Genomic DNA, 22,311 nt, shown 5'->3' on the forward strand with positions numbered 1-22,311 from the left:
AGGAAAGCAACAGCCAAAAACCCCACAAATCAAACAGGGTTGGCACAGGGTCTCCGTGCCACCATTTATTGCCAAACAGAAGAGGGATGCCAAAGCCGCTGGCGCAATGCTGGTCCCCCCAGCGAACGATGCTCCAGCCCTGCGTGTTCCTTGGGCTCATCACTGCAGTGCTGGGGACACCTGGGAGGGAAGATGGGCTGTGGTGACGCTTGGCCGGAGGAGGTGTCAGGGTCCCCCCGGGTGGTGGCACCCTCTGTGGTGGTGGCACCCACCATGGCACCGGCGAGCTGGCCCAGCCCCAGCAGGGTGAGGGCAAAGTGGATGCAGTTGCAGGTGACGACGTTGTACTCCACCACCTGGTCCATGGCTTCCCGGATCCGCCGCTGCAGGGAGGCCGCATCCAGCCCTCCCTTCCTCCGCAGCACCTTGGCCGGACCCCGTGTCCGGAGGAGGTGGCTCTTGCCATGCTTGGCCACGATCCCCGATGGGGATGTCCCCGAGCTGCCTGCAGGGCAGAGGGGACGCTGTATCCCCGTGTCCCTTCCACGGGGACATCCCCACACCGTGACCACCTCCTGGGGCTCACCTTCCAGGTGGATGATCTCCCCGCCACCACAGTAGACTCCGGCGTGGGCGCCCCACCAGCCAGGGACCCCCGATGCCAGCGGGAAGATGAAGAGGTCCCCAGGCTGGGGCTCAGCCACCCCATTGGGGACCACGTCGAAGTGCTGGCCCAGCAGCCCCTCGCAGAGGAAGAACGCTGCTGTGCTCGCTGCCCCGGCCACCGCCTGGGGACCCGTCCATGTTTCAGGGCCACCAGTGCCCTGGGAACACTGGCAGCATCACCGACCCGCTGGCTCACCCCCCCATCCCTGGTGGCTTGGGCACAGCTTGGGGCTCCGTGGATGGGGAAACCCTCCGAGAAGGGGCCACCTCCTCTAGGTGCTGACCACCCATGGGTGCTGGGGAAAAGGCAGGGTACGCAGGATTTGGCCCTGTCGTGCCAGAGGCGCCATGGGCGGTGCAGGGCACGGGGGGGATGCCAGCACGTACCTGCCTGGAGCTGCTCACCTGGAGGGACAAACACCCGGCATCAGCCCCAGTGACGCTGGGGAGATGGGAGCCAGGGCAGCAGCGTCAAGGCTCAGCCCCTGCCCGGACTGCTGCCATCCCCCTGCCTGAGCTTCTGGCCAGGGTCCCTGTGCCAGCACCCCCAAACCTGTCGCACCCAGGAGCCTAGCCAGCGCCGGGGCTGGAGGAAAAGCCCGTCCGGGGCTTGCAGGGTCTGCACCAGGGTGCTCACCTGTGGGGAGAGGGGGCAGAGCGAGCCTGGGACCCATCCCCTGCTGACACCCATCCCCTGCTAGCACCCATTTCTGCTGGCACCCATCCCCTGCTAGCACCCACCCTTGCTAGCACCCGCCCTTGCCGGCACCCACCCCTGCTAGCACCCATCCCCAGCCCAGAGCAGCCTCCCAGGACCCCCGCCTCCCCCCTCCCCGTGCTCCCAGACTCAGCACCGGGTAGGTCCCAGCCACGGGGTCCCTGGGCGTCGGGTGCCACGGCAGAGGGATGGGACCTCCTGGCTGTGGATGCCCTCCCTGCCGGCTCCCCCTTTACCTGGGTGAGGAGGTTCATCTGCAAGGAGAAAAACGTGATGTCCAGCGAGCTGGGGACACAGGCTGGTGCCCAGCCCCCGCCTCGGGGACCTCTCTGTCCCCAAATGTTTTTGGTGCCATGTCGCCCTGCCGAAACCCAAGCCGTGTCCTCGGGCACTGCGCCAGCCCCGGCGCTCGTGCCGTGCCCTGCTCCCTCACCTTGGGGACACCTCCGAGGTCCCCTCACTCCACCGTGGTCCCCACACAGCTGCTGCTCCAAACGTGGCCACGGGGCAGGATCTCGACCTGCCCCAGTGAGCACTGCGGTGGCTCTTGGCACCCGCGCACGGCTCCACCGGTGCCCGGGAATGTGACCAGACCACACTGACCGGCCCCACCGTGGCACCAAGCCCATCCTGCAGGGCCAGTCTGAGCGTGACAAACCCGACCTGGTGTGACATTTCATCAACGAACCTCTTGGGTGACCCCAAAGGAGTCACGAAACAGCCCCGTGGCCACGATGCACCGATAGCCAGCAGCCACCAGGCTGGTGCCAAAACGCCTCTTGGTGCCAAAACACCTCTTGGTGCCAAAGCGCCTCTTGACCTGAAGGTGGCCCAAGGGATGGCCACCAGCCTGTCCCCAGCCCTGTGTCCCCGGGGCGGTGTGTGCCCGGGGTCAGCTCCGGAGCCACATTAAACTTTAATCCTTGCGCCAGGGGGTCAGTGAAGGCTTTGGCAGGGCTTGGGGCCGGTGACGTGGGAGCTGTCACCCTCTGTCATCAGACAACCTCCACAGCATCATTTATCACAGAGCCTCCAATAAACAAGAGCTAATTGCAGCTGAAAACTGAGCCTGGCCTGGACACGGCTCAGTGCCAGGCAGCTGTGTTAACCCTTCCCAGGCACATCCAGTCCGCCAGCCATCTTGTACCCTCCCAGACCTTCATGTCTTCTTCCAGTTGCTCTTGTCCCTTCCTGATCCCCACCATCCTCTCCTGGTCCCCATTTTCCCATCCTGATGTACTCTCCCATTCTCACCACCCTCTTCTGATCCCTAGTGTCTCCTCATGGTCTCCACCATCCCCTCCTGGTCCTCACTAGCTGCTCCAGGGCTTCATCATCATCTCCTCGTCCTCATCATCCCTTGGCCCCTCTTTGTCACCATTGTCCCCTCCTGATCCTCATCATCCTCTCTCAGTTCCCATCACCTCCTCCTGGTCCCCATCATCCCCTCCTGATCCTTGTTGTCCTCTCTTGGTCCCCACCATCTCCTCCTGGTCTCCATCATCCCCTCCTGGTCAGCACCATCTCCTCGTGGTCCCCATCATCTCCTCCTTCCCAGTCATTCCATCCTAGTCTCCACCATCTCCTCCTGGTCCCCATCACCCCCTCCTGATCCTCGTTGTCCCCTCCTGGTCCTCGTCATCTCCCCTTCATCCCCATAGGCTCCTCCTGGTCTCCATCATCCTCTCCTGGTCCCCACCATCCTCTTCTTGTCCCCACTGGCCCCTCCCATTCCCCACCACCCCGTGCTATCACCAGGGGGAGTGGGGCTGCCGGGACAGCCGTGCCTCCCTAGGTCACCCGATGTCCCAAACCGAGCTGTCCCCTGGCCAGGGTGCATCCACCAGCTCCCCACAGCCGGTGGGATTAGGGCGGCTGGAGCCTTGGGGCTGCTCCTGACCACAGGTTTCAAGCCCATTGCCAGCATCTTTGGGTAATTAGTAAATTAGTAATTAAATGCTCTCTGCCTGCTGGGGCGGGGGAAAGGGGGGCAGATCTCGAGGTTTTAGGCTGGGTAATCCCATGGCATCTGCCCCAGCGTCTGTCACCAAGCCGCATCACGACCCCGCTGCGGGCTTTAATGTTTGCTCCTTCACCCCCACCCCGCCGCCCGCAGCCCCTCGGCCATGGTGTCAGGCCTGCTCGGGGCGCTCCCCGAAAACGGGCCGGGTTGAGTCCAGCTGGGTGCCTGGGTTGGGTGCTCAGTCCCGGGATGGGGATGGGGTGCTGCTCCATGGGGACCCCACCTTGGGGACAGCACCCAGCCGGGGGTAGTGGAGAAAAGGGGTGGGAAACCATATTTTTGTAATTATTGGCTTTCCTGGGCGTGCTGATGATTGGCCGGCAGCAGATGGTTGGCCCGGCTAATCCGCCTCCCAAATCCCTGCTCTGGAGCTGGCTTTTACCCGACGGCGAGGAGGGGACGGGCAAATTAGCCGACTCAGCATGTATCGCCATGCTGGCCGCTCCCCAGCATCCCTCGGCACCGGCCACCCGGGTCTCTGCATCGCCCGTGGGTGGGCTGGCACTCTGGGACGCAGGTCCTCCCAGCGCCCTCGGATTGGGAACTGGGGGGCTTGTTTCACCTATGGGTGAAGCTCTGCTGAAGGGTCTGGAGGCACCTAAGCTGCGGACAAGGGACGGGGCAGGGCGAGGTGACAGCTTGCTCTTGCCGCATTAGCCCAGCGTCATAATTCTGCCGAGGGAGGAGGGCGGCCGCTGCCGCAGATGGTGGCTGTCAGAGATCTGGGTCACGGTGGGGGCTCACTGTGGGATGGTGGGGGGGCTGCAGGGTGGGACTTGGGCACCCCGGGGTGGGTGAGGGGGTCCTGGGGGTGGAGGGGTGCTGCAGGCAAGGATGGAGCCAGGCAGCAGGCAGGGTGTGATGGAGCCAGGCAGCGGGCAGGATAATGGAGCAATGCTGCGGGCAGGGGAGGTGGGAGCGATGCTGCAGGCAAGGATGATGGAGCCACGCTGCAGGCAGGATGGTGGAGATATGCCACGGGCAGGGGAGGTGGGAGCGACGCTGCAGGCAGGGCGACGGAGCAAACGCTGCAGGCAGGGGAGGTGGGAGCGATGCTGCAGGCAGGGATGATGGCACCACGCAGCAGGCAGGGATGATGGAGGGGTGACACCTCTCCCCACCCCCCCCCCAAGCTCCCAGATCCACTGGTGTCACTGCCGCCAGCCCTCAGTGGGGACCCGCTGCCAGCACCCGTCCCCTGGGACGCCTCTGCTGGGACCACAGACGGCAGCAAGACACCCAGGACCACAGGCTGAGCCCCCCCCCGGGAAGGGACGCAGTGAACTGAGGACCCCTGGCCGCAGCCTGGCCCATCCCTGGGGACAACCTGGGCTGGGTGACGGTGGCCACCCGCCATCCCCCTGAGCTGGGCGGGGGGGTTTAGCGGCTAAAGCCCTCAAATCCCAAATTGTGCTGCTCTGTCATGATGAGGGTTTAGCGGCGGTTGCGTAACCCCCGGGGGCCACCTGGCCCCCACCCGCTGCCGTGTCAGCAGCCGGGAGGGGAAAATGAGGCACAGGGGGGCCCACCGAGCATCCCTCCCTCCCCTCGCCATCAGGGCTGGTAATTAATTACTTGGGGTCAGGGAAATTACCCCCCCTTAATTACCACTTTTCGTTATTCCCCTCTAACCGCCTTAGCGAAGGGCTTATGCGCTTATAGGACCTGGTGGGTCCCAAGGGGGGGGCGACACATATGGGGGTTTCGACCCCACACTCCATCTCCCACCTCCGCCGCAATCTCAGCCTCGCAATGCTGGGGGGGGCGGCCCACGTGGTGGCAGGGTGACACTCCCACGATGGCCCACGGCAGCCCGTGCGGGGGGGCATCGGGGGTGGCTTGGGTGTCACGGGGTTTAGGGTTACAGGGCTGGGGCTCAGCACCTTTTTAATTCTTCATTGCGTGGCTGATTGATCCCCACCCCCCACCCCGCGCAGACACTAAAGATTAAGAGGGTGACAAAGAGGCGGCTGCTTACACAGCGCCCGCCGCTAAGCTGCCTTGAAGAGAGCAAGGCGAGAGCCCCGCTGCCCACAGAGCTGCTGGAGCACCCACCGCCTCGCCAGACCTCGGGGCACCCACTGTGGTGGATCCGGAGGGAGGGGAGAGGGAGAGGTTGGGAACGCCGGGTACGGGATGGCTGCGTCACCAGCGGGGTCAGTGGTGAGCGCCGGACTGGACGATAGCCCCACGGGTAAGAGGTGGTGTTCTGCTCGAGTGGGTGCGACACGGTGGGACAGCGGTTACCGGTGGGGTCTTTCTCTGGGATGGCTGGGTCCCCATTGGGGTTATGCTCCAAGATGCCTGGAGGTCTTCATCATGGTTCTTCTCTGGGATACTTGGGGTCCCCATCATGGTCCACCTCCAAGATGCCTGGGGTCCCCCATCGTAGTTTTTCTCCAAGATGCCCAGGGTCCCCATCATGGCCTTCTCCTGGATGCCTTCAGTTCCCACCGTGGTCCTTCTCCAGGCTACTTGGGGATTCCCATCATGGTCCGGCTCCAAGACACCCAGCATCCCCATCATGGTTCTTCTCTGGGATCTTTGGGGTCCCCATCACGGTTCTTCTGCAAGACACCCAGGGTCCCCATCGTGATCCTTCTCCAGAATGGCTGGGGTCCCTCTCACGGTCCTTTGGGATGCCCAGGGTCCCCACTGTGGTCCTTCTCCATGATACCTGGGGTCCCCCTCGTGGTCCTTCTTCTGGATACCGGGGGTCCTCAGCTATCACACTTCTCCAAGGTGCTGAGGGTCCCCATTGTGGTCCTTCTCTGAGCCAGGATGCCTGTAGTCCCCAACTCCAACCCTCTCCATGATGCCCATCGTCCTTATCACGGTCCTTCTCCAGGATCCCCAGCTACGGCCCTTCTCCAGGATGCTTGCAATACCCAGCCACAACCCTCTTCTGCATGCCCTTGGTCCCTGGCCCTTCTCCAGGGTCCCCACAGTCCCCTGCTGTGACTGTTCCCTGGGATGCCCATAGCCCCTTGCTGGGATGCCCAGTATCCCCAGCTGTGGCCCTTCTCCAGGACCACTCTGGTCCCAGGTTGTGGCCCTTCTCTGAGATGCCTGGAGTCCCCTAACTGGGACGCCTGGTGTCCCCATTCCTAGGGACACCATTTCAACCCCCTCCCCTTTTTTTTTAAAAAAAAAAATCCTATGAGAGCTCATCCCATAGCATCCCAGGTGCTGGGGTGTGGGGGGATGCTGAACCCTGTGTGCAATCCCTGGAGTCCCCGAGGTGTCCCCATTCATGTCCCCGGGCTGGACCAGCGGATGCTGGGGGGGGGAGGCAGCAGGGACTGGTGGGAGGGACAAGGGATACCGGGGTGTCCCGAGTCACCCCAAATGTGGTGGCTTCACTCCTGCAGGGCTGAGCCCGGCTCCTGGCAAGGCGCTGAGCCCCGTGCTGCTGTGCAAGGTGTGTGGGGACACCAGCAGCGGGAAGCACTACGGCATCTACGCCTGCAACGGCTGCAGCGGCTTCTTCAAGCGCAGCGTCCGCAGGAAGCTCATCTACAGGTGGGGACAGGGATGGGGGGGGTCCCTGTGGGGCACAGAGTCGGGGCATGGGCAGCCAGCAGGGCAGGGATACAGGAGATGGACACCCAGTGGGGTAGGGACCCACGGGATGGATACCCAGCAAGGCAAGGGCCCAGGGGAAGGACACCCAGTAGGGTAGGGACCCCAGGGCATGGACACCCAGTGGGGCAGAGAGAGGTGAGGATCCAGGGGTTGGACACCCAGCAGGGACCAGGGAGACAGACACCCACTAGGGTAGGGACCAGGGGACCTGAAGCCAGTGGGAGAGGGACCCTGGTGACGGAGACTGAATGGGAGAAGGACAAAATGGGGTTGGACAGCCGGTGGGGTAGGGACCAGCGGGACCTGAACCCAGTGGGACAAGGGGATGGGCACCCAGCAGGGCAGGGACTAGGGGACAGGCACCCAGTGGGGCAGGCACCCCAGGGGATGGACACTCAGTGGGGCAGGGACTGGGGGGACATGAACCCAGTGGGACAGGGACCATGGGGGATGGACACCCAGCAGGGCAGGGACCCCAGGGGATGGGCACCCAGAGGGGCAGGGACCGGGGGGGGTCCAGGGCACCCTCATGAGACTGGGACACCCATCAAGGCAGGGTAGTCACTGGGACGGGGCACCCATGGAGGGAGGACAGGGCACCCGCTGGGGACAGGGCATTCATTGGGACAGGGTGCCTGGCAGGACCGGGCACCTGTTGGGTGGAGGACACCCGTTGAGGGGAGGACAAGGCACCCAACAGGGACAAAACACCCCCAGGACTTGTCACCCATGGAGGCAGGACACCCCTAGGGGACAGGACCCTCTGGGATCAGGGGCCACCCCAGGGGCTGCAGCCAGGTGCCACCTCTCCCCATAGGTGCCAGGCGGGGACGGGGCTGTGCCCGGTGGACAAGGCACACCGCAACCAGTGCCAGGCCTGCCGGCTCAAGAAGTGCCTGCAAGCCGGCATGAACAAGGACGGTGAGACGAGTGGGGGGGACGACACGGTGATGGACGGTGGGGGATGACAGCAGGGTGGCCGGCCCTGATGTCACCGTGTCCCCGCAGCTGTGCAGAATGAGCGCCAGCCCCGCAGCACGGCCCAGGTCCGGCTGGACAGCATTGAACTGGATGCCGAGCTGCCCCCTGAGCACGTGGCCACCACCCACGAGGTCCCCCCGACCCCCTGCCCAGCTCCCCGCGGTCCTGGTGCCACCGTCACCGTCACCCCAGGTCCCCGTGTGCCCACACCGCCCACCAACCACCGCTTCATGGCCAGCCTGATGACGGCTGAGACCTGCGCCAAGCTAGAGCCTGAGGATGGTGGGTGGCCGTCGGTGGGGAGGGGACGGGTGGGGGTTGTCCCCATGGTGTGGTGACCACCGGCATCCTCTTCCGTCCCTGCAGCCGATGAGACAGTGGACGTGACGGGCAGCGAGCCGGAGCGGGCGGGCGGCGAGTACCAGGTGGCGCCATACCCGGCGGCCAGCCCCGAAAACGTCTATGAGACCTCTGCACGTCTCCTCTTCATGGCTGTGAAATGGGCCAAAAACCTGCCTGTCTTCTCCAACCTGCCCTTCCGTGACCAGGTGGGGTTGGGGACCCCTGTTGGGGCATTGGGGACCCCACTATGGGGCAACGGGGACCCCCAAAAAATGTAGGCAACCAGTGGAATGGGGATGGTTGAGCATCCCCACAACATTCACCACAGGGTCTTGGGGACGTTCGTCTGTGTGTGTCATTGTCCGTCCCCCCCGAAGATGCTCTTCAGCCCAACCAGCTGTGGTGGCTGCAGGTGCTGGAGGCTTTGGGGGTGACAGGGGTTTTGGGGGGCTCTCCCCGCCTCTCCTCAGGTGATCCTGCTGGAAGAAGCGTGGAGCGAGCTGTTCCTGCTCTGTGCCATCCAGTGGTCCATGCCCCTGGAGAGCTGCCCGCTGCTGGCTGTCCCCGAACTGGCCGCCAGCAAACTGCTGCCGGCTGCCCTGGATGTCCGAGCGCTGCAGGAGACCCTCAGCCGCTTCAAGGCGTTGTCTGTTGACCCTACTGAATTCGCCTGCATGAAGGCCGTGGTGCTCTTCAAACCAGGTGAGGGGACCCACCAGCACCTGCCGCTGCCCATCCCTGTGTCGTCCCCCCCCCAATTCCGTCACCCCCTTGTCCCTGCAGAGACCCGCGGCCTGAAGGACCCCGAGCAGGTGGAGAACCTGCAGGACCAGTCGCAGGTGATGCTGGGGCAGCACAACCGTTCTCACTACCCTGGGCAACCCGTCAGGTACTGCTGTCCCCACAGCCCCATGGGTGACACCGGGGGGGGGGACACAGCCACCCATGGCCACCGTTCTGTCCCCCAGGTTTGGGAAGCTGCTGCTGCTCCTCCCGGCGCTACGCTTCATCTCCTCTGAGCGCGTGGAGCTGCTCTTCTTCCGCCGGACCATTGGCAACACCCCCATGGAGAAGCTGCTATGTGACATGTTCAAGAACTGACTCCCCCCCCTCACCCCCATGTCACCTTGTTTGTCACCTTGCACCGGCACCCTGTCACCCCCCACCCCGGGTCTCCTCACCCCAGGATGCTGTGGGGTGTGATGATGCCCATGGTCCCATCTCCACGGTGGTGGCCAGGACTATGGGATGCTGCCAGCAGCTGGGACATGGGGCCAGCTTCACCGGGGACAGCCGGTGGCAGGGGGACGTCCCCAAGTGAGTGCCAGATGCACCAGGAGCACCTCATTGGGGCGGGTGCCTCGATGGGTGCCACCGTCCCAAACGCTGGAGGAACCCACGCACCCAGGCGAGGTGCCCCTGCTGTGGCGCTGGCACCCATGGGGACCCGCTGCCACCCAGAGGTGACACTCACTCAGGGGTGACGCCAGCCTGGGGTATGTGACACGAGACCAAGGGTGACACCGGCCACGGGGGTGACGGCCATCCTGGTGTTGATACCAGCCTAGGGGAGACGTTGGCTGGGGTGACGCCTGTCCAGGGTGACCCCAGCCCAGGGGTGACACCAGTCCAGGGTGATGCTTGGCCAGGGGTGATACCAGTCCAGGGGTGACAGTGACCAGGGGTGACCCCAGTCCAGGGGTGACACTGACCAGGGGTGACCCCAGTCCAGGGGTGACCCCAGCCCAGGGGTAACACTGGCTAGAGAGGGTGATGCCATCCGGGGCCCCACCAGCTGCAATCACTGCCCCTCACTCACCGGGCATGGGGTCCCCTCCCCACCCCGCAACTTCAGCTCTGTGATCCCAGGGGACACGCGGTGACAGACCCTCGTCCCTGTGCCCCAGGGGGATCCTGCTCTCTTCCCACCCCCCAGTTTTATACTCCAAATAAAGAGGGCTTTTGCAACCAGCCTCCTCGCGCCGCTGACTCGGGGTGCCCGTCCTCGGATGGGGGTGGTGGCGGGGGGGGGGGGCACGAGCTGAATATTAATAATCTGAATATAAATAAAAAAAGGTAAAAGTAAATAATCTGAAGAAAAATAAATTGAAAATAAATTATCAGAATATAAATAAGCTAAATATAAGTAAGATGAATATAAATAATCGGAATTAAATAATTGGAATGTAAATAAGATTAATAGAAATAATGTGAATATAAAGAAAATGAAAATAAATAATCTGAATATAAATTGAAAATAAATTATCTGAATAGAAACAACCTGAATTAAATAATCTGTACAGAAATAGAATGACAATAAATAACCTGAAGAGAAATAAATGTAAAATAAATTATCTGAATAGAAGTAAGATAAATATAATCCGATTATGATTAATAATAATCTGAATTAAATAATCTGACTAATCTGAATATAAATAACATGAAAAGAAATAATCCGAAATAATCCGGAGGGAGCCGGAAGCACAGAGTCCAACCCCAGGGGCGGCAGGGGTAGGGGAGCCGCCATGACAACCCCCCCCCAGCATCAAACACAGCACCCAGCACCAGGCGCTCCTCGTTACAGCTCTTTAATTAGCGCGGGATCAGGGGGTTGCCAAGCCGCTTTGTACAGCCACGGGGAGGGTTTGAGGAAAAAAATCCACAAATTGATACACACCATGGTCTGATGGCAGAAGGAAAAAAAAAACCAAACCCCAAAAGCCCCCAAAAGCCAACAGTAATTTGGGGGTCAACAAGCTGCAGCGTCCCCTGGCTGCGGGGCACCAGAAATTCTTCGCCTTTATAGAATTACATTTTTATTTCTCTTTTTTTTTTTTTTCCTTTTTTAAACAATTTCTAGCGCAGATGACACAGGATAATATATCCTCTTACAATACAGACTTTGTTTTTAATTTACACTCAGCAGACTTATAAATTACTTAAAAAAATTTCCATTAAAAATAATAATAATTAACAGCACGCAGCCCCTCTCCTTTCCAGTAGTAAGTACATTCACGCCGCTCCAGAAAACCCCATTTTTTTGGCCCCCAATCCGGCCCTTTGCCGGAGGGAGGGCTGGGAAGGAGCTGTGGGAGGTGTCGGGGGGACGCGCCAGCCGGGGACCCTGGAACAGCCCATTTCCAGCCCCCTCCCCGATCCCCAACCCTTGGGGGTCCATCCGGCGCTGACTGCTAGTGTAGCTCCTGCTGGGATTTTATATATATATATGTATATATCTCTTTTATAATTTTTTTCTTTATATATATATATACATACACACAAATATATATATAAAGAAATATATTTTCTCTATGTATTCCACATATATTCTATACATTTATATATATAAAGAACTAGAGATAAAATATATATTCTTTATATATGCTATATATATTTCTTTGATACATTTCTTTATATAGAGAAACATACTCTCTATAGAAAGAAATATAAAAATATATATAAAGAAACATATATATATTTCTTTATAGGTATAGAAGAAATACATAAAAATATAAAGAAATATATATTATTTATATATAGTATATTTCTTTTATATATAGTTATATATAAATATATAAAAATATATAAAGAAATATATATCATTTATATATAGTATATATATCCCATATATATTTCTTTATATATATAAATATGTATTATATATAAAAGAAATATAAAATAAAGAAACATTTATTCTTTACATATATTCTTTTATATATATATTTCTTTATATATAGAATATATATTCTTTTAAATACATTTCCTTTATATATATAAAATGTATATATATATATAAGGGAAATATATACATATATCAGAAGAAATATACACATATATATATTTGGAGGCGCTGCCTAAGCCAGATCCGCCATCCCTGCTGCTCTTGTGCCACCAGGGTGAGAAAACCAAGGATGAGGATGGAGCACCTTCCACCCACCCTCGGGGACCTCCTCGCCCGGAGCCTGCCAACTTTGAGGGGAATTCCTGGGATTTTAGCTAAAGAGGCTCTGAAATGGCTGATTTTGGCACAGAGCACTGGGGATGTTCCTGCTATTTCCAGCTCCGGGAAAGGGGGAAGTTGGGGTGGCTCCCCAGGAGCTTTCGCTTTCGTGGCCACCACCTGCCTTCCCAGCGCATCCCAGGTTGGTCCCCAAATCCTTATTTTCCTGTCTGGGAATGGTAAAATCCCATTTTCCCTGGTGGATGGGGGATGATTGACTTGGTCTCACTCTGCTCCCGGGATGCAGCGCCAAGGCGGATGCTGTTCCCGTGCCCCCGCTCTCCTTGCGGCATCTATCGTTTTCCCCCGTTAAAGAAAAAAGAAAAAAAAAAAAAAAAGAAAACCCAATAAATAAACCATTTCTTGAAAGAAATGGCCCTTTGGGCAGGGGGAGAGGGGACCGAAGGGCGGCTCGGCTAAACCCAGGGATGTGGGGATGCTCGGCAAAACACAAAATACTCAGAAAAACTCAAATTTTCAGTATTTTTTCTCCCTTTTTGGTGGCGTTTCGGGAAAGGACAAGCCTCAACCTGCGACACCCAGCCCATCTGAAAGGACGGATCCAGCCTTTATTAATCTAATTAGTACTCCGGGCCTCTTAATTTTGCCTTTCCAGAGGTTTTCCAGTACCCGGAGCTTCTCTGGGCGCCACCGAGGGTGAGAATGATGATGATACGGGAGGGATTAAAAGCTGAGTCATTTAGCTAGCGTTGCTAATTAGTCCTATCGTGGGCACCGCTTTTAAATCGTGCTAATTACACCTCCAGGGATTTCTTGTTCAAAATAAAACTCAATGTATAAAGCAAGGTGGTAGCGGCAAGTGATGGACGGTGACACTGGCAGTGACACCGGCAGGACAGCTCAGCCCATCGCTTCCCTCCTCCCCGGCCAAAAAATAATAATAATTAAAAAAAAAAAAAAGTTCTGTCTGGGGAAAAATATTTAAAAAAAATAATAAAAATATATATATTTACAACAGACTCCAGTAACTGGCATATAAACAAATATAGCTTCAAGTAGTCCTTGATTATTATTATTATTATTTTTTAATACTGATGGTCTCCAAAAAAAAAGAAGAAAGGTGGTTAGGTCACATTAAAAAAATAAAAAAAAAAAAAGGTGATTTTTGGCAGATTTTAACGCTTTTCCATGCGCTTGGCGTTGGCGTGGATGAGGTGGTTAAAGCGCAGAGGGCTTGGCTGGCTGGAGTGGAGCCGGCGCCGGCTTGGGATGCTCCTGCGGGATTTTTAGGCTTGGCTTTCTCCCACTGAAGGGTGATGGCGATTCGGCATGAGGATTTGGCAGGGTGATGCTTTGAGACGTGGGATGCTCTGAGGGGAAAGGCGCAGGGGTTGGCCAGTGCCCCTCCATCCCCGTCTAACCGCCCTCCTCTGAAGGTCTTGACCCCTCCCAAACCATTAAGGCCACCGTTAAAACCATCCCCCACCGGCCTTTTTAATTAAGAATTCATCCTGGTGTTAACGAGGCAGCTGTCGGGAGCACTGCCGGTGCTGCCGACGGGGAGGATGCTCTGGTGCGCGACGCGTCCCCAGAGTGGAGCATCTCAGACCATGAACTCGTTGCTCCCCAGGAGGACGAGGGGTTGGGCAGTGGCACAGTCGGCCTCGGGGTTTCTCTTGCGTCCCCCCCCCGTCCCCCCATCCGGGGGCTCTTTGGTTTTCGGGGGGGAAGTTTTGACACTCTTCAGTTTCTGTTTGCCTTTCTCCGGGTTGAACGTCCCGCGGGTGGTGAACTGAGGCCGGTCCTCGGGATAACGGAGAGGTCCCACGAAGCCCTCGGGGCTTGCCCGGCTTTCAGGGGGCTCGCCGGACCCCCCCGCTCGGTAGAAAGGTGATTTGGAGTACATCTGGAAGCGCTTCCGGGGCAGGTGGGGCAAGCAGGAGGTGGACGATTGGGAGGAGGAGGAGACGGAGGCATCGGCTGGGTCCGCCGGGTCTGGCCGTGTCCTGGGGTGCCTTCGCAGCCGGCTTGGCCCCTCCACCTTGGTGGGGCGCAGGGAAGTAAGTGCTACGCTTCTCTCTGCGGGGGAGGGGGGGAAGGGGGGAAGGACCACAGGATGATTAACACCCCAAAACCACCCAGCATGCCGGTGCCGCTCCCCAGCGACACGTGCCATGAAGCCAGGAGAATGTTCCCAGCATCTTGCTGGAGGTAGCGTCACCCGTGATGATGCGGCAGCGCTGGAGGAATGCTCGCCTCCCCCCCAAACCCTGGGTCCTACACCACCCACCTCCCAGATCCACATGTTTTAACCCTTAAGCCCCCTCTTTACACCCATTTAAATTGCTGGCTTTAAATTTCCTGTGGGCAGGAAAAAACAAATAATCTCCCCTCCTCTAAGCTATAGAAAAACCTCATCAACCTCATCCAGTTGAAGATGGTCCTGCTCGTTGCAGGAGGTTGGACCAAATGATGTTTCAAGGTCCCTTCCACCCCAAACCATCCTGCGATAAAACCAAGAACACCTGGATTTACCCGAGCGATCGGAGATGGCTCCTTCGGAGTCGAAGTTCAAATTTTCAGAGCTGTCGGCAGTGCCGATGGAGGCTTCAGACTCGAGGGTTTCGTCGTCGGAGGCACGGGGCTCCAGTGTCAGCATCTCAAACGTCAGCTCCTCCCTGCCAAAACCAACCCAGTTCCACTGACCCAATGGGACCAAAAAGGTGGGGAGGAGAAGAAAGGGATACACATACACCAAGAGATCATGGAGGGATGAAGTCCTCCAGGTCACCCTGTGAGCAGCGTGTCAACCATATGCCGTCAAGCGACGTCCATAGGTAACCTTATAGCTAGGGGACGTGGCTTGAACCCTCGGCCAGACTCACTTTTCCTTCTGCAGGCTCTCGATCTGCTCAGTCAGCACCTTCTCCTCCTGCTGCATGGCCACTTGCTGCTGCTCTGTCACCTCCATCTCCATGGCTTCCTCACTGCTCATGGTCTCCTCGGGGACATCCGTCACAGAGGGCAAGCGTACGGCAACAGGAGATGTTGGGCTGGGGTAGGCGCCGCGTCGCACGCGTCCTTTGCCCTGAAGAGAGACAACAGTGTCACCACCACCAGCCAAGGTGATTTTGCAAACATCTCAAGTGCCAACCACACTGCTCTCCCAAGGAGCAAAGAAGACGGCCCCAGCCATCGGTCCTCAGTGTGCCACCGGCAGTTGCACCCAGGACCCTCCAAAATCTCACCCCAGGCTGGGAGAGGTACCAGAAGGACTCAGCATGTTGGAAGGGGTGAGGATGGAGGTGGTGAGGATGGCGCTGATGGACCAGCTACCAGCTGATGGACCAAGTGCAACTTGGACTTCCAAGCAAGCCCAGCTGGTGGCAGGATGGGTTTCCGCAAAGGCCACAACCCATGAGATGGGAAGCTTGACCTGTCAGATGGTCGTGTTGGCTTTGGGTGGGAGCATCACCAGGGCTTTGATTTCAGGGCAGCCAGCTCCTGCTTTATCGTTAGATCGTGTCTCGCATCTTTTCCCCACCCACCCTCAGTATTTCCTGAGCATTGCAAGGGTCTCCACTGACTCCTTTGGCAAACGGTAACTCACACCTAATCATGTTGTCTGTGCTCTGATCTCATGTACATGAGATCCAGAAACCAAGATCACCTCCAACGGTCCATTATAAGACAATAAATGTTCAATTTTGTGCTCACGGTTAAACAGGGAGATTTAATGCAGCTCTGAAGAACGATCTATTTTTTTTAATATTAAAACTGACAATGAAAAAGGACTCAAACAGGGGGTAGTATGTATGGAGGAATACTATATGTGCAGCTCTTTTAATCTTTTGAGGACCAGCTCTACAGATCTGCCTCGTGGAACAGAAGAAAAAGATGGATTTGGGGGGATGAGGGACACCATGGACATTAAAAAGCTTTTTTCTTAACTGTTATCATAACCAGACACATCTTATCTTCTAAATTCAAGATCCTGAACTGACCAGGACTTAGGAGACATTGACCAGCCTGAGTCGTGCCCATCACTTGCTGCCTTCCTCCTGACAACCATCACCCAGGATGAACCTACATCTTCTTGTGGTTGAAGAGCTTGTTGCAATGTAGCTTTTCGCCCTGTAAGACTATTTAAACCCTGCAGCTGGGGCATCCCTGGGTCTTCCTGATAACCCATGCACCCAGAGTGGGTTTGCAGGGTAAAGGAGCCTCCCTTTTTTCCTTTAAAAGTGAGATTTGCTTCATTTTACCCCCTTCATCTTTTAACATCACATCTCAGAGACCTTTCTTCAGCAGCAAAACCACTCCTGCACCCCAGTGTTCCTCTGATAAGACCTTCTCATGTGGTCTCTGGAGCTGAAATGCAGCTATCTGAATCCTATTAGTCAAAACCCCTGAGATCCCAAAGATCCCACTGGCTCGTGGACGTAGGCCCCTGTAAAATGGCACGCTTGCAAAACAGCATCAGGGGAGCAGAGCTCAAATTTTGCTCTTCTCCATCTCCTGACTCCTGTGGATGCTGAAGGATGGGGAGAAGCATCATGGGCTGAACCTGGTAGGAAGGCAAACAGCCCCACGAGCATCCCCAAACACCTGCAGACGCTTTTCTTGCCCGTCACGGTTTCACTGAGAACTTAAACTCAAGTTGGGATGGAGTTGGGGAATACAGGGGTTGCTAGACCCCTCCCAATTCAAACCTGGGTGTCCTGACCTTCTGTTCAAGGTGGTGGTGGTGCTCCTCCTCCAAGAAGGTGGAGGAGACCTTTGGATGCCTCGTGGCCTCTGAGGCATCCGAGCTGGGGGTTTTATCAACCATCTTGAGATACAGCAGCACTGCGAAAGCAACTTGATGCTGAAATTCACCCTGAGCGAGCAGAAATTGGTGTGGGAAGGGAAGGAATGAATCAAGCAAAGCAAATCAAAGCAGAGGGAAGCACAGCATGGAAAAAGAAAATAAAACAGGAAAAAAAGAAGTAGGAAAGGGGAAAAGGGTGGAAGGCGGTTTTTCGAGGAGCTGCGTGCAGGGATAGCCGAGTGCTGGCTGTCCCAAACTCCTGCCACTCGGGGGACCTGCGGGAGAAACGGTGGCCCTGAGGAGTGACACCCGCTCGGGGACCGGACGGGCGACGTCACGGACAATGGCCAGTGGGACGAGGCTGGAATGAGCGGCGGTGACACACAACGGAGGGACGCGGCGGCTGGCGCAGAGCGCGCTGCAGTTAATACATACCGGGATTGAACTGCGGGTTATGCTCATAAATCTAACTGCAATTAGTACGGGTTTCTGGATTAGAGAGGAGATGAAAAGGAAAGCAGAAGGTTAGAGTGCACATGCCGTCGCCCCTCCAAAAAACCCGTTTTTGTTCATTTTTATGGGGTTTTTTTTTTTGAACTGGGATGAATGGGGCAGCTCTCCAGCACCAGCTCCACAACCTTGGGCAGCCCCTGCTTGGATTTCATCCCCAAAAAAGCAGGAGCAACGTGTTCCTGAGGACCACAGCGGGCAGGTCCAAGCAGAAGGGCCACTTGGCTCCTTAGCCCAAGCCTGGGACAACCGTGTTGCGCCAAGTCTGTCCCTCTCCTGCAGCCCAACAAGCCAAGCACAGCGTGCATCTGCAGCCTGCCGGCCCCCCCGAAAGCATGGAAGCTCAATGAGATGGGTTTGAGGCTCCCAAAAAGGCAGTGTGGGAGGAGGAAGAGCCTTTGCAGAGCTCATTTTGGGTTCAAATAATACAATTGAGCCCAAAAAAGGATGGTCCAGGTCTCGCATGGGGCGATGTCTAGCCAGTCAGTGAAAGGCTTGACTCAACCCAGGACCAAACAAGTTCAAAAGAAGGTGGAAACATTGATCAGGACCATCTGAGCTGGAGTGACCACATTTCCACAGACCGTTCCCACCTCCTTGTGCTTTGGTATGACTTCCTGCAAAGGTGAGGAGTGACCACGGGGCTGAAGGTCCCTGTCCTGGGGGAGACAGTGTGGGAGGTTGCGAGGGGTTTGGGAGGCTGGGATAAGCAGAAGATAAAGTAGGGTTGCTTCAGGGGCAAGGAGAGGGCAGGAGGGGACAGAGATGTCTTTGGCATCTCACCATAGATCTGCGGATCAAGGAGAGGCGGCTCTTGGCTTTGTTCTCTGCAAACTCCAGGCTGTTGATGTCCTTGAGACGAGCCTTGTATTTGTTCATCTGCTCGATGACGATTAATTCTACGCAACTAAGGGGGGAAAAAACACAAAAGACGACAAAATGGGAGGAGGAAACGATTTGATCTAAGCTGTTTCTGTCTTGCCTGAAGATCTGCCCTGATGGAAAGGCATGGAGGGAGAAAGCTCCAGCTGGAAACCAAAGGGTTGTGGAAATTCCCCTAAAAAGAGTGATAACGGCTATGGATGGATTGAGGAACTCGGACTAGAGAAATTAAAGGCCTCCAAGGATCACACCAGAGAAATTTCCCCCCCTTAGAAGAGGGATCAAGGAAATATAAACCCAGGGAAGGCAGGTTGCTTCCAACTTTCTTGCACACAGTAATGCTGCAGCAAGCTTCTTTAGCTGAGCTGACTGTTTAATGCTGTCAGGAGTGTGTTTGGGGGAAAAAAAAAAATCCTTTCCACATAATAAAATTAGAGGATGTGCTATACCTAAAGTCCAAGGGAGAAGCTACAAAGAAATCCTGTTGAAGGACAAGTGCTCCTACCAGCTGTATCTCCAAGCACGTTCTGGTCTTCAACAATTTTAATATTTACTGGAGGCAAGACCTCCTCTTTCAGAAGCCCAGCCCTTCACTGGATGGTTTCCAATTATTATCGTCTCCACTATTTATTTTTAAATCTATTTATTATGAACCAGAGTGAATTTGGGCAAGCGCTTCACTTTTTGTCTGTAAAACCTTTGCAAATGTGTCAAACAACTTAAAGAAAACTAAGCACGCAATATTATTATTGCTGCAGACCAAACAAGCTCACCTCCTCAAATAAAAAAGACAAAATTAAGTAAGAATAAAGATCTGCTTGCCATAAATGGGATTAACTATAAAACCATGTCAGCAAAAGCTCCACCTTTTCCTGCTGAGATGTGTCAGGCAGGAGTGCAAGTTGATCTGCTCTTGTGGATCCTTCATCACTTAAAAATCCCCGTTCAGCAACCTCTTGGGGATTGAGAGAATGTGAAACATCTTCATGAAGATGCATTCAATATATGTTTATAATTTCCATCCTAAAGCTCTCTATTCTTGAGCCATTTGACTATACTAAGCGTTATCAAGATGCAAGTGGTGACATGGTAATGGTTATGGAGCTGGATCATCCAGCACCACATTCTTACGTGGTTGTTTTACTGATGTCCTGAACACTCTGCAGTGGGTCCGTCGTATCGGGGCAGCGGAGGATACAGGGAGCAAAGACGATGGCCAAGGCATTAGCTGACATGCGATTGGTCTCTTCTTGGAGGGCAATCCTAAAAAAAATAGGGATTAAGAGAGAAGTCAGAGGTGAAGGCACCTCCACATGGCCATGGATGAATAGAGGAGATGACATGTCTACAGTGCAATCTCACTCTGCTAGAAAGCACGCTGTTCTGCCCTCGTCTTTGATCTGCTCGATGGAGAAAGCCAAACCTGAAGGCATCTCAGGTGTACCCAAGGCAGGCAAACAACCAGCATTTTCCACCCAAAAAACCTGTCCCTGCAGTGGTGAGAGGCACCACGGACCCGCAGGCACCACGAGTGACCAGAGCACTGCGGAGGTTGCTCATCAATACAAGCATCATTTGGAGAAAACAGCTCTGGGGCCACCTCCTAGGAGACATGATGGACCCGAAAGCTCTTCCCTTTCCCTTGTCCACCTGCTTTCAGTCTCAGTTATTTCGGTACGAAGGATGCCCGAGCATCCTCCCCTTGCCTGAAGCTGAAGCCCTGGCCCAACGTACCTCACCAGGTGGAAGATAAGACGCTCCAAGGTGCTGAGGTGGGTGCGGGAGAGCTGGTCAATGACCGAATACACTCCCCGCACTGTCTCCTTCCTCTCCTGGAGGCCTACGGAGAAAGGACCATCATTTAGGGGTGGCTTCTACTTCTTCCTCCTATTTAAAATGATACCATCTTAACACTTACTTTTACTACTTAAAAGATGGATCTTCTGGCTAATGGTTTGGGCTGAAATCTGCTGAACCACAATGCAAACGCATGCCACCAAAGGCAAGACCAAACTGCCCGTGGCTTTGTGTAAAAAAACCCTTATAGCCAAAAAATCAGACTTTGAAACCAGGTAAATATAATTTGGCAAAACCAGCTGGTTTGGGCCCAAAGAGTAAATAAAAAGTTCAGCACTAAAAGCAGCCGCTGTTTCCCTCTGCCAAGGGAATGGGATAGTGAAGGAGGCTCCTTACCCATTGCCCGTAGAAACTCCTCGTAGAGCTCAAAGGTCATGAGAGGGTTGGGCAGATCTCGGAGCCACTGCTTGAACACACTGGCGATGACGTGGATGTTGTAGTCGTCTAAATTCACATTATCAATGTCTGGGTTTGGCAGCAGATTGAGGAAAAAGAAAAAAATCCAAGAGGCAACAGTCAATATGAAGCTGTTAGTGAAGCCAGGGGGTTGGACTAGATGACCTTTAAAGGTCCCTTCCAACCCAAACCATTCTATGATAAGCTACTTCTCTACAATAGAAAGTGTTCATGTGCTACCCTGAACCCACATTGCGTTTAATGGCAAGAAATCCAGCACCTGATTTCAGCTCCACGTGTTAAAATTAGAGAGAAATGCATTTTCCAGGGCATGTAATCCTAGGTGGGACCAGGATTTCTTTTCTTGCTGGCATTGATTGCTATGGTGTAAGTAAGGCAGAGTTTTCCCTCAACTAGAATGACTTTTTTCATGTATTGCAAACAAAAAGCATGAGTTGGTGACGTGAGGTTTGGTTGGAGGTGTGAAAGCATCACTTGCACAGCCTGCAGTCGGGGAAGGCAGGACCACTCCCTTGTTTTGCCCTGATGAAGCATCCCACCTTCCTTACATCCAACCTTGCTGTTGCAGATTTTTCTCCCCATGTGTTTTTTTTTTTTTCCCCATCCTTTTACCTGTATCGAGTCCTTGCCGCAGCTCCTTGATCTTGTTGGTGGACCCTGATTTTCTGTAAATGCCCTCTGTGTACAGCCCGTGCATTTCGATGTAGTTGATGAGCTTCTCCACCAGCACGGGCACTGCTCGCTCCTCGCTGGTTAACCGGGAGAGCTCCACGCCAAACTGCCGAGATGAGAGCTCGGGGTCATACTGAAGAGGAAAAGGAAAAAAAGGGTTTTAAAATCCTTCTGGGAAGCAATGCTGGTGCAGTGCTGGGATCTGACTGCTATTCAGACTTCTTCAGCTGATCCAGGTGATGTGCAAGTCAGTCTAATGAAGGAGGACAGGACAGCCAGCAATGTACATCTTGTAATGCTAAATCGGTCTCTGGAGATACACCTGAAGTCATAAAAGTTTGGATTTTCTTTCTTTAACCACCCCACTGTGGTTAGATTCTCAGCCTGGCAGAGCCAACACAGCTGGACATGGTGGTCCGCCACATCCTGCCCTCTGGCACCGTCTCCCTGGATGATTTCACTACCCAAAGAGGATGCACGAAGCTGAACAGGTAAATCCAAGTCTCGGGTACTTAGATCAACTCGTAGCACTTGCAATTACAAAATGTCTGTGAACAAACATGATGCCAAAATAAGAGAATGAAAAAACCCCATCTACATCTGCCAGGAAAGACCCTTTTGGCAGCTGCAAACGCTCACTGGAGATCTGATATCTGGCAAATTCAATTGTGAACAAAGTCCTCCTACATGGGAGATTCTGGGTGGAAAAGTCAAAAGACCTAATAAAATTCTGACACAAATGCCCAGCCCCAGCAACGGGAACATGAGATGGCACACCCTGCAACCCAGCCATCAGCAAGATGGTGGTGACCACGACCCAGGTCCCAGCTTCCCTTATAACCACTCCTGCGTCTTTGTTTTTCCCATTCAGTGTCACCCTTTCATCG

General features: G+C 55.0%; 3 protein-coding genes across 17 annotated transcripts in view; 1 reads left to right on the forward strand and 2 right to left on the reverse strand.

The window, feature by feature from the left end:
- Window positions 1-52: 52 nt before the first annotated feature.
- LOC138687978 (uncharacterized) lies at window positions 53-2,010 on the reverse strand. 3 transcript variants are annotated; one of them, XM_069797722.1, is made up of 7 exons: window positions 1,818-2,010; window positions 1,621-1,638; window positions 1,229-1,303; window positions 1,054-1,071; window positions 587-788; window positions 273-505; window positions 53-180 (listed from the first exon to the last, which is right to left on the reverse strand). In XM_069797722.1, the coding sequence occupies exons 2-7, from the start codon at window positions 1,636-1,638 to the stop codon at window positions 160-162; spliced, it is 567 nt and encodes a 188-aa protein (XP_069653823.1). In that variant the 5' UTR covers window positions 1,818-2,010; the 3' UTR covers window positions 53-159. The 3 variants fall into 3 exon arrangements, with proteins under 3 accessions (XP_069653823.1, XP_069653824.1, XP_069653822.1); XM_069797723.1 differs by lacking the exons at window positions 1,054-1,071; window positions 1,229-1,303 and having other exon boundaries at window positions 1,818-1,996; XM_069797721.1 differs by lacking the exons at window positions 1,621-1,638; window positions 1,818-2,010 and having other exon boundaries at window positions 1,229-1,415.
- A 3,301-nt stretch (window positions 2,011-5,311) lies between these two features.
- NR2E3 (nuclear receptor subfamily 2 group E member 3) lies at window positions 5,312-10,492 on the forward strand. 4 transcript variants are annotated; one of them, XR_011327014.1, is made up of 8 exons: window positions 5,312-5,601; window positions 6,779-6,929; window positions 7,810-7,913; window positions 8,001-8,255; window positions 8,340-8,521; window positions 8,786-9,204; window positions 9,284-10,032; window positions 10,083-10,492. XR_011327014.1 is itself a non-coding variant. In XM_069797736.1 (8 exons), exons 1-8 carry the CDS (start codon window positions 5,544-5,546, stop codon window positions 9,414-9,416), a joined length of 1,221 nt encoding a protein of 406 aa, XP_069653837.1. In that variant the 5' UTR covers window positions 5,317-5,543; the 3' UTR covers window positions 9,417-10,490. The 4 variants fall into 4 exon arrangements, 2 of the variants coding, with proteins under 2 accessions (XP_069653836.1, XP_069653837.1); XR_011327013.1 differs by having other exon boundaries at window positions 9,284-9,949; window positions 10,015-10,492; XM_069797736.1 differs by having other exon boundaries at window positions 5,317-5,601; window positions 8,786-9,017; window positions 9,099-9,204; window positions 9,284-10,490.
- Window positions 10,493-10,887: 395 nt separating this feature from the next.
- MYO9A (myosin IXA) overlaps window positions 10,888-22,311 on the reverse strand; it is a 191,585-nt gene continuing 180,161 nt past the window's right edge. For 9 of the 10 annotated variants that reach the window (XM_069797731.1, XM_069797732.1, XM_069797734.1 and 6 more), the window contains 9 exons: window positions 21,365-21,557; window positions 20,672-20,800; window positions 20,213-20,318; window positions 19,610-19,741; window positions 18,380-18,503; window positions 17,522-17,575; window positions 15,162-15,364; window positions 14,812-14,954; window positions 10,888-14,355 (listed from right to left, as the gene is read on the reverse strand). In XM_069797731.1, coding sequence (XP_069653832.1) covers window positions 13,880-14,355; window positions 14,812-14,954; window positions 15,162-15,364; window positions 17,522-17,575; window positions 18,380-18,503; window positions 19,610-19,741; window positions 20,213-20,318; window positions 20,672-20,800; window positions 21,365-21,557 — 1,560 coding nt within the window. In that variant the 3' untranslated portion in view covers window positions 10,888-13,879. The remainder of the gene's footprint in view (window positions 14,356-14,811; window positions 14,955-15,161; window positions 15,365-17,521; window positions 17,576-18,379; window positions 18,504-19,609; window positions 19,742-20,212; window positions 20,319-20,671; window positions 20,801-21,364; window positions 21,558-22,311) is intronic. The other variant, XM_069797730.1, reaches the window with a different exon arrangement.

The sequence above is a fragment of the Haliaeetus albicilla genome, chromosome 12 (assembly GCF_947461875.1).
Source record: "Haliaeetus albicilla chromosome 12, bHalAlb1.1, whole genome shotgun sequence".
NCBI classification, from domain to species: domain Eukaryota; kingdom Metazoa; phylum Chordata; class Aves; order Accipitriformes; family Accipitridae; genus Haliaeetus; species Haliaeetus albicilla.